At 40.5% G+C, this 11,488-nt stretch overlaps 1 protein-coding gene across 1 annotated transcript; it reads right to left on the reverse strand.

The window, feature by feature from the left end:
• Positions 1 to 4,056: 4,056 nt before the first annotated feature.
• On the reverse strand, positions 4,057 to 5,980 carry CENPA (centromere protein A). Its single transcript, XM_027850528.1, has 5 exons — positions 5,809 to 5,980; positions 5,600 to 5,692; positions 5,372 to 5,490; positions 4,889 to 4,966; positions 4,057 to 4,395 (listed from the first exon to the last, which is right to left on the reverse strand). Exons 2-5 carry the CDS (start codon positions 5,682 to 5,684, stop codon positions 4,261 to 4,263), a joined length of 417 nt encoding a protein of 138 aa, XP_027706329.1. The 5' UTR covers positions 5,685 to 5,692; positions 5,809 to 5,980; the 3' UTR covers positions 4,057 to 4,260.
• Between the last annotated feature and the right edge of the window lie 5,508 nt (positions 5,981 to 11,488).

The following is an 11,488-nucleotide window of genomic DNA, read 5'->3' on the forward strand; positions in this document are numbered from 1 at the left end:
AGAGCCTGTGGGACACCCATTATTACCCTGCACAGGGCACCCATCAGTGCTACCTTTCATGGCTGCTTTGTCACAATGCTTATCTTCTGCAGCAATCCTGCAGACATCCAGGTGTCACCTGTCACTACTGCCCATCAGTGCCTCTGTTTGCTAGATCTTTCACTGCTCCATGGCAGCCTCCCCTCCCAGTAGATGCTTCTACTTCTTGCCACTCAGATTTCATTCTGCTTCCCAGGAGATCCAGGACAGAATTCGGTTAGGAAGCTAAGGAAGGAAAAAGAATCCAGGACAAAGGGATGGTCAATGGTGTCAAAAGCTACAAAGAGGCCAAGTAGGATAAAGACAGAGAAAAAGAAAAAGGAATTGGATTTAGCAAGTGAAATCATTGCTAATGTGGTTGGAAGCAGTTTCAGGTAGGTTGTGGGGTCAAAAACTAGAATGCAAAGAGTTAAAGAGCAGGCAGTGAGACAGTGGAAGCAATGAATGGCTTGTGTCTGGAGTAGCTCGCTGTGCCCCCAGATCAGCCTTCCATTGTCTGCCTTTAGATTCCTTCCCCTTTACCCTCCAAGCCTGGAATGCAATCCCTCTTCAGCTGTCCCAAACCCAGCAATGTCCTGGACCTTTTCCTTCTCTCTCTACACTCCCCATCTTGATGATCTAGTTCTGTCCTATAGGTTCAAGTATCATCTCTACTCAGATGATAGCCAAATCTATATATTGACTCTTTCCCTTTAACTCTAGTTTCACATTATTAATTGCCTGCTAGATATCTCCATCTGAATACCCTAAAGGAATCTTCTATTTAATATATCCCATTTAGCACTTCAACTCCTGCCCTGGGTGAGAGTTCTCCATAGCCAGTTCAGACCAGACATACCAGGCTGCTCTCTGGCCTTCTTGGTGCCATGCTGTTCCCTCTCTCAGTCTGCTTTAATCAAATCAACACTGACATTCCTGGAAAGAACAAATTAATCAATTGTCTTGTGGCTCTACTCACCATCTCTTTGACTTCCCAGATAAAAACATCCCTCCCTAGCCACTATTCACCCATATGCATTGTTCTCCCATATTAGACTATAGGCTCCCTAAAGGAACACCTTATTTTTTTGTTATTTGTATCCTTAACACATAGCACAGGGCCTGGCACATAATAAGGGTTCAATATACATAGTTTCATGCATTCATTTATATCCCAAAATGGAACTCTTTTATCTTTGACATAAAAATTGTTCAAGGATTCACTGATAGGTACTGCTGCCAATCATATTTATCAACATGCAGAAACATTTTAATATTGTAATGCTGAGCATAGATCCATGATATACAAACAGCAATGGCCCCAAGTAGCTGTTTTGGCAAACTTATATAGGTTTTAATGACAAGGCAGGAGGGATACAGGGTATCCCTGTACAGGATGAAGGATAGAAGACAGAAGGGGAAGATCTGTCAGGTAAAGTAATGAACTAGGGATAAAGCTGGAATTTGCAGACTAAGCATCAACACAGAAGCTATACTTAGTTACTTGAAATGCTCATCTTAAGTAAATAGAGGTAATAAAGCTGAGCTAGAAATTCTCTTATCACTAACCAATTAGTCACTGGAGCTAAATTTGATGTTAGATAAGTCCTGCAAGTTCCAGCTAGTTATGTGACTAGCTATCCTAATATTACAGAAAAATGATCACATCTTCCTCATTAAACTTGCTCCTTCAAATTTTCCTATTTCTGTTTAGGGGACCACCATTTTTCCATTTATTTAGGTTCAGAACCTTATAGTTAGCCTTGACTCTTCCCTTTCCTACGTTACCTAAACATTAAAATATCCTTGAACACTTTTATTTTTTTTTAATTTTCAATTAATAAGTATTTATTTTTTCTTCCTCTTCCCCTCCCCCCTAGAAAAACAATAAAACTAATTTGATAACAGACAGGCATTGTCAAGGCTTTAAACACATTCCTACATTAGCCATGTCTAAAAATGTGCGTCTCATTCTGCATCTTGAGATAGGTATCAGGAGATGGGTAGCATACTTCTTCACTGGTCAGAATTCTAAAGCCTTTCAAAATTATTCATCTTTATAGTGTTACTGTATAAACTGTTTTCCTAGTTCTGCTCAATACCAGTTCTCAAGTCATCTAGATTTCTCTGAAATTTTACCTTTTATAATATCTTAGGTCCACTAACATTCCATTATACTCAAACACCATAATTTTTCTAGCCATTTCCTAATTGATGCCCTCCTGGTTTCTAGTCCTTTGTCACTACAAAAAGAATTGCTATAAATACATATGTGTACATATGGGTGTTTTAGGAATGTACTTTGTATGGGTTTTTTGGGGGCCACAGCAAAATGCATCAATATTCAAGTGCCCATAATTCTCTTGTTCTAATATATATTTCATGCTCTGGATATCAGATTAAAATGATGAAGATTATGAGTATTGATGCCTTTCATTTTTAATTCAGTCACTTTTAGACTTATCCCATGCCCTAATTGAACTCTTCCTTGTAACAAAAGCTTAAGTAAAAACAACTAGTATGTGATTGCATTGTATATATATATATATATATACAATAGATATAACACTTTGCTCTACTGGTTCCCCACCTCTTAGCTGAGGAAGGAGGTATGTTTCATTATGTTTTTCAGCATCAATATAGCTTTTTGCAAATACTCAGCATTCACCTTCCTTTTAATGTTTTTCATTTAAATTATTACAGTCATTGTACCTGGCATACAGTAGGTGCTCAACAAATGCTTGTTGAGTGACTTTTTAGCAATTTTATTTGCTACCTAAGACTTGGTGTTCTTTTTTCATTTTCTTCTCAAGACCAAAGAATCTTCAACTCAGGCCTCTCTGAATATAGGGGAAGACTTCCCAGTGAGACTCTTCTCATGGACATGTACTTCTCTACATTTATTCCAAACAACCTGTTGAATTTAGGATCTTTAGTCCACCTTGGCAGATTATACCCAAAAACTATTCTTAGTTGTTTAAGATTGTAAATATACGCATACAATTAAAACACACAGTGGTCACACTGGAGAAATTTTAACTCAACAACAAATATAAAGATGAAGATCAGCTCAATCACGTAACAATTTGCATTTTTATTTAAGGCTTTTTGTGGGGGATCATAGCTTTGATTGCGTAAATAAGTGGTGTAAATAAGTTCTGATTAGAGATTTCCTCTGCTAGATAAGCACTAGCTCTACAACTTATGTCTTAAAAGATTTGCTTAGAGTACTGAGAAATTAAGTGACTAATATAGACTCACTCTCTGTCAGGGGTAACATTTGAACCCAGATCTTCCTGATTTCTAATGACAACCACCCCAGTGTGTCTCTTAGAGCTTGAAGGCTGACAGATTTCCCTACTTTTCATTAACCACTTCATTAGCCTTGTTAATTTTGATTGATAAGTCATGCACCAGTCAAGGAAAGACATCTCATTTATCAAAGGGAAGACACATATGTGCAGACTACTGGGGATAGAAGCAGTGCAACTTTTAGTGAAAGTACCTCCAGGATGATAAGGTTTCAGAATAGACAAGTCCTGCAATGTTATTTATTCAAGGGGTAAGATGGCCAGGCCTATGTTCAACCAGGCAGGTACTGCCTCTTGCAAGAGAGGAAAAGAAAGGGGAATGTGAGAAAAATTCTGTGCTACCTTGAAGGCCACTTCTCTAATTCTTCCCACTGCTCCTATTGCCATTGTTCATACTTGCGGTGAATTTGAGAGGCAGAGTATTATAGCGCTTGGAGAGCCAGCCTCAAAACCTGGGTTCAAGTTTTACTTCTAACACATATGATCTTTATGATACTGGACAAGTCACTTAACCCAACTCTTAAAGCTGCAGAGGCGCCACTGCTTCAGTAGAGGGAGTTTGCTCACCTACACCAATAAAATCACAGGTCCAGTTCCTGGCCCTATGCTTTTAATGAACTCTCTGCCTCATAAAAGACTCCAGAGGACATTTCTCTAGATAATCCCTGCTCTCATCTTTTCCTGCACACACCTCTCCCCCCACCAAAGAGAGGGCAATTCTGGCCAATCCTTAATTAAAAACATTTTATTTAAATTTTGTATAAAGGAACAATCCACGATTCTCCAGAGAACTGTGCCCAAGAGATGGGTACGATGACAAGGTGTTGAAGATGGTAAGTGGCAACTCCAGACTGGGAACTCAAGTGGTTGGAGAAATAGAAAGGAATTAAATTTTTAACTCTTGATTTAAAGGTCCATTATACTCAAGTATTTAGCCTAGTCCTTCCTGCAAACCTCGGATTCTTCTGGCCAGTTGAATATCTTTGGGATACAGGGTTACCCTCCGGGCATGTATGGCGAGGAGGTAGGCATCTTCAAATAAATGAGTTATAAATGCTTCTGCTGCCTGGGTACAGGGAAAGAGATAGATGAATTAAAGTAGTCTAAAAAAATTGGGGAAATTTTTCTTAGTGTTTTCTACTCTTAGCATACCAAATGCAGAGGCAGCTATAGGTTCTACTGTACCTATATGAATGAGGAACAATACCATTTTTCATTTCTGGACCTCAATCTTAGGGAAGGGCTCAATACTAGGTAAGAGATGGAACTTAATAACACTGAGGCCATAGTATTAGAGTGGCAGCATCTAGATCTTTGGGGTCCCACATATTTCAGTATCTAGTCCTCAAACCCTCAGCTATTTCCCCTTATTCCTTGTCTCTCTTCCCTTTGTGAAAACCTCAGGCATTCTACCTCATAGTTCAATTATGCTTCTTTGTGACATTCCATTTTCCAATCAGTTGCTGTTTGGGAAACTTGTAGTATTTTGTGACAACCCTTTCTCCCAACAACCACGCCACCTTACTTAAGGTTAGAACATCCTTTGCCCCTCTCCTCACCTCCTGTAGGGCCAGTAGGGCCTGAGATTGCCAATAAAAGTCCACTCCTCGAGTATATCGGAGGCATATTTCTCTAACCTGTAGTTTGAGGAAGGCAGGAAAAAAAAAAACAAAACAAAAAGGAAAAGATCAAGGCTAAAACATATTCTTGCCAGGAAAGGGAACCTTTTTTCCCCCTTTCTGGACTTCATTGTTGAGGATGGTTTCAATACCAGCCAGAAGATGGACAGATCACTGGGCAGGTATTTAATGGGTAGTAATTTGAGAAAATAAACATTTGTTACGTGGCTACCTCAGTAGGGGCTGTGAGAAAATTAAAACCATGCGGGTGAAAGGTGTCATTGGAAGTCCTAGGGTTTGGGAGGAAATTCCTAAACCTCAGCAGAAAGTTCAAAATAGGTCGTTAAGGGTAGGTAGAGTCCTGGGCAGGCTCACAAACAAGCTGTCCTATAGGTTAGGAGTGGGGTTGTCCCCGATGCTCACTAGTCGACCAAAGGGTGCCTTCCTGATCAGCAGGTTCGTGCTTTTCTGCAGCTTGCGGATCTCCCTAAGAATTCGATGGCTTGGTCCGCCGGGAAAGCGGCGGCGGCGGCGAGAAGAGCCTAGGACAAACCACGGTCATGAGGAGGAACGGAAGGGAAGGGAAGACGATGCAGCGGGAGGGAAGGGGGCCCAGGCCTGAGGCGGGGGTCGGGTCGGGGCAATGGTTACCTGCGGGGGGCGTGGTGGAGGCGCGGGGCTGAGACGGGATCCCGGGGCGCCTCTTTGGGGTGGATTTGCGGCGACCTGGTCTCATGGTCCAGCCTGGTGGGGGCAGAGTGTAGGCATCGGAGGTCGCGGGGCCCGGGAACCTACAGCTCCCTCCCCGCCCTCCTTTAGCGGCTCGCGCAGGGCCCGGGAGGCCGCTCTGATTGACTGACCTGCGGTCTGGAGGGCACGGGGCAGTCCGGGGGAAGGGAGAGGGTCAGATGAGAGAGCCGAGCCGGGGGAGGCTGGAGGAGGGCAGGGAAGGGAGTGCTTGGACTCAGTCCCTCGGACCCGGAGTCACTGGCTGCATGCCTCCTAACCGCCGCTCTTAGGCTTACAATTCAAACTTCGCGCAGCGGGCTACATCACTTCCGGTTACTGCCTCTGCTTGTTTCAGAATTTGGTGGTGGGGTGGGAGTGTGGGAGGAGTCTACGCCCAAAGACCAATAAATGTGAGAGAAAAGCAGGCAGGCGGGGGAGGGCGAAGAAGGGGCGGGGTTATCGCTTGATTGAAGGCAAAATAGCCAACGAGGGCTCAGAATTAGTCCAAAGAAGGCAGGTATGCCTCATCTGGGCCCAGTCAGTGGGTTGCCGGGTGTGGACTTTCGCGTCACCCGACAAATTGGAGCCTGAGGCAGTAGAGTAGCTTAGACTTTATTGACACCTGTGGAGTTAGGAGGCTAGGCTGGCCTGGGTGGGTACGCCCCCTCGCGGAGATCCGGGTTTCTGCTCGTCTGGTGCTCGCCATCTGCTCTGCACCCGTGGGTCTGGCTCCCAAGTCCCAATGCGTATTGTTGTGGGCTTTTACCTCCCCACCGCTGTCGTCATCTGGCTGGTCTTTTTCCACGTGGGCGTAACGGAGGCCGCCATACCCTTGCCCTGGGGAGACAGAAGATGCCAGTAAAGTCTGGAGCTCTAGGGGTCCTCCCACAAAACTCATAAGACTTTGTGTATAGCGATTAACAAAACCGGGAGGAGATGGCCGGAGGAGAAATCCCATTCAAAGTGATTTCCAAATGCATATGTTATGTAGAAATCAATCTATCAAGAGACTCAAGACTATAAATGCAATTATAAAATATTCTTTACAGAAAGACAAAACAAATTTGTTTTTACAAAAAGATAAATGGTTGCAGGGATATTCATTGTTCATGGTCAGGTTGAGCGAATATAATAAAAAATGACAAGAAGGCTATTTTTTTTCTGGACCTATGCTTTTGTTGATTAAAAATAGTAGTTCACATTTGAAGAAACCATTTTAGGTAAAAAAAAAGCTAGCATTTATATAGTATTTTAAGGTTTGCCTTACACATATTATCTCATTTCATTATTTCCATTTTACTGGGAAGGAGACAGGGGTGGGGAACCAAACCTCACAGAACAAATCCTTTTAAGGATTTGTTTTGTAAAACTTGGACTCAGTCAAAAGGTCACACCCAAAGACCCAGAAGGCCACATGTGGCCTGTAGGTCACAGGTTCCCCACCCCTGGCCTGCAGTCTCAAAGATAGTTGGTATCTGAGGTTGACCAGGTCCAGGGTTTTATCCACTGTTCCACTTAGCCTACTTACAGTCTTCAGTATCTTCAATCAGAAGAGTGAAATTACAGTCAATCTAGTCACTGTTCCAACACCTATAGGCTATGGTAACTGTATCTATCATCAGTGATGGGGAACCACTGAATGCAAGGGGATGTCTCCAGCTGGGACAAACTGCTTGCTAAATTCCTGGGCTGAGGAGTCTCTCTTGACCCTTTAAGGTTTTGAAAAGCACTTTACATACGTTGTCTTTTTTGATTCTCACAGCAGCCCTGTCAGGTGCTATTATTACCCTTAAAGATGAGGAAACAGGTTCAGTTACTAAGGGTCTCAGAGTTAGTAAATGTCTGAAGCCAGATTCTAATCCAGTCTTCTATCCACTATACTAAACTGACTCAGAAGGAAACCTTTGGATAAGAGTTCTGTCCATTCAGATTCATGGCTGATCTGCAATTTAAAGTCTAAGAAACAGTTTAGTGGGGACATATAGCCACTTTGGAGGCTTTTTTTTTTGAACTTTGAATTTCATGACAAAGGATGGTTTAACATCCACTGCTTAATTTAGGGCAGCTAGGTGTTGAAGTGAATAGAGTGCTGCTGGGCTCCTGGAGTCAGGAACACTTGAGTTCAAATTCAGCCTCAGATATTTGTTAGCTGTGTGACCCTGGGCAAGTCACTTAGCCCTGTTTGCCTCAGTTTCCTCATCTGTAAAATGAGCTGGAGAAGAAATGGCAAACCACTCTAGTATCTTTGCTAAGAAAACCCCAAATGGGGTTACAAGGACATGACTGAAAATAACTGAACAACAAAAAAATGCATATTAATTTACAGATTTAGTGCTATAGCAATTAATCTACCAAGTGGATATTTCAGAGAGCTAAACAAAAGTAATAAAATTAATTTGGAGGAGCAAAAGCTCCCAGGTGATCCCCTAGATCAAATGTAATATTCATGAGGGCAGGAACAATCCCATTTTTGCCTTTCTATCGCTAGCCTGAGATCCAGAGTAGTGTGGTGGATAGAGAGTTGGTTTCAGATCCACAACAGACCTGGGTTCAAGCCTCAGGATTTCACTGGAACACAGAACTCCCAAGTGAAGAAATTGCTTCTATTGATTCAGGTCAGCACTTGCTCAGCAACCGTATAGTCTTAGATAAGAGTTGCCTAGAGCACTGAGTGGTTAAATAATTTTTACAAGAATAAAACAAGTTGTATTAGGGTGTGACTTGAACCCAGGTGCTCCTAGCTCTGAGGGTGATTGGTTGGCTCTCTTAATAAATTGGTTATTCAATTTAAGCCTGAGGTTCTACTGAGGCTGAACACTGTACAGTTCTAGTCTCTCTTCTAGAGCTAACTTCTAGAGCTTCAGGTTCCTCATGTCTAAAATGAGGGCACTGGAGTACACAAGAGCATCTTGCAGATTCAGAACTGGAAGGGATCTTAAAATCCATCCAGTCCAACTCTCTTTACAGATAAGGAAACTGAGGCCCAGAAAGATTTAAGTGATTTGTGCTATTGATTAGAGAAATGCAAATCAAAACAACTCTGAGGTACCACATCACACCTATCAGATTGGCCAACATAACAAAACAGGAAAATGATAAATGTTGCAGAAGATGTGGGAAAATTGGAATACTAATGCACTGTTGGTGGAGTTGTGAATTGATCCAATTATTTTGGAGAGCAATTTGGAACTATACCCAAAGGGCTATAAAAATGCGCATACCCTTTGACCCAGCAATAGCACTTCTAGGGCTGTATCCTAAAGAGATCATAAAAATGGGAAAAGGACCCACATGTACAAAAACATTTATAGCAGCTCTTTTTGTGACAGCAAAGGATTGGAAACTGAGGGGATATCCATCAACTGGGGAATGCCTGAACAAGTTGTGGTATATGAATGCAATGGAATACTATAGTTCCATATGAAAGGATGAGCAGGCAGACTTCAAAAACACCTGGAAAGACTTGCATGAACTGATACTGAGTGAAGTGAGCGGAACCAGGAGAACATTGTACACAGCAACAGCAATACTGTGCAATGACCAACTTTGATAGGCTTAGCTCTTCTCATCAATGCAATGAACTAAAACAATCCCAAAAGATTCATGATGGAAAATGCTATCCACATCCAGAGAAAGAGCTATGGAGTCTGAAGGCAGATTGAAGCATACTATTTTCTCTTTTTTCCCCCCTTTGGTTCTAATGCTTCTTTACAACATGACTAATGTGGAAATATGTTTAATATGATTGTACATGTATAGCCTATATCAGATTGCATGCCTTCTTGGGGAGCATGGAGGGGATGGAAGGGGAGAAAATTTAAAACTCAAAATCTTATAAAAGTGAATGTTAAAAACTAAATAAATAAATAAATATTTTTAAAAAATTACATTAAAAAAAAAGATTTCAATGATTTGTTTAAGATCACCCAGTGTAAGTGCTAGAGAGCTAGGATTCAAATCCAAGTCCACAGACTCCAAATAAATGGTTTTCTCCCCTGTAATAGACCTTGAAGATCTTTTCCCTTTCTGTGCTTCTACATAATTCCATTGTCTGAAAGTTTTGGAGTGCTAACTAGACTAGACTGTGGATTGCCTGCTAACCAAAATGGGACCTCCCAGTGAGACCTAGTGTCTTATCCCAGACCTGTTTCCCTAAAGTAAAGAATTGAAATAAAATCAGCAAGAAAGGATAGAAAGCCATTCAGTCACCGGTTAGGGTTTTTAGGATTCTGATTATATCTGTCTTATAACTCTTCCTTGATTGAAGGAGCCCAATTCTAACTTATCCTTAGGATGATAGGTTACATACAATACTTGGTTACCTACAGCCTAAGCTCTTAGCTTGTAGTAAGTATTTTATCAAGCTTGTATTAGAAAGACAATTCTCTAAGGCAGGGGTTTTTAACCTTTTTTGTATCATGGATCCTTTTGGCAGTCTGGTGAATCCTATGGTCCCTTTCTCAGAATCATGTTTTTAAATTCATAAAATAAAATATGTAGGATTACAAAGGAAATGAATTATATTTAAATACAGTCATCACAATATTAAAAAACAAAGACAAATCAAAGGACCCTAGGTAAAAACCCTTTCATCTAAGTATATAAATTGCAGTGCGGGTACCAATCCGCTTTGGTAGAAGAAATCTCTTCATTAGGTTTCCCTAGGCCAGTAAAATCATAGGTCTAAATTTAGACCTAAACAGGTCTAAAATGCCAGAAGTTAATCTACACTTAACTAGAGGACTTTTGTGTTTGTAATTATGTAATAGAGGCCTATTGTGCCTTGTGATTTTTTGTGAATTCTCTAATTTTGTCTACTAATACATATTCATTTTCATTTCTGATGGGCATTGAACTTAAATTAATAAAGTGCTTAACATTTAAAATTTATTAAAATCAATAGTTTATTGAAATTAATAGTTAAATATTATATAGTATATTATCATTATTGTTATATATTTTCTCCTTCCATTTACTTATTCCTGTAACTATATTTAGTATTTGTATGCATTATTGATATTTTGTTAATATGGACCTGATCTGTTTTCCCATTTAGAATGCAATCTTCTTGACTGGCCATGATTTTTAAAATTTCCTTTTTATTCCTGTTTTCTCCCTGTACCTTGTACACCCCCCACCCGATACTCTCAATAAATTTTGCTTATTGAATTCATTTATGAGAAAAAGGTAGTGGCTATAGAAGCTATCCATATTATTTTTGGAGGTGGAAAAAATGTGGGCTAAATATATTATGTCTTGATTTAAAAGAAACACGTAGTGCTGTAATATTGTAATTTTAAATAGAATCATAGAATTTTAATCTCATACTAAACAGTTTAAGTAAAATAAGGAAGGTGACAATCCTTTGTCCTCTGCTAGGCAGTTTAGGGACAGTTACAAATGTGGGATTATCCAAAAGAATACAACTAGGTTTAAGAGTTCAGAAACTGTTGTTAATCCCTTCAACATTTACTGAGTACACACTGCGTCCATTGCACTGTCCTATGTTTAACGGTTGAAAAAATTGGGGCTATTTAGTCTATATAAGAGACTTAAGAAATCAAAATCTATCATCACATATTTGAAAGGCTCTTGTGTGGAAGTGGGTTTTTCTATTAGATATTCTATTAGATATATTCTGAATAACTTCATAGGACCAATGAGGTGGAGGTTATAGTGGGGAAGATTTTGGCTCAATTTGCAAAAGAGATTTCTAACAATTTGATCTGTTAGAATAGTATGTGTGGCTTGGTGTGGGCAGTGAGCTCCCTGTCATGGAAATATTTCAGGAGATCTTGAATAACTATTTGC

The sequence above is a fragment of the Vombatus ursinus genome, unplaced genomic scaffold, assembly GCF_900497805.2.
Source record: "Vombatus ursinus unplaced genomic scaffold, bare-nosed wombat genome assembly UNPS02009062.1, whole genome shotgun sequence".
Lineage (NCBI taxonomy): Eukaryota > Metazoa > Chordata > Mammalia > Diprotodontia > Vombatidae > Vombatus > Vombatus ursinus.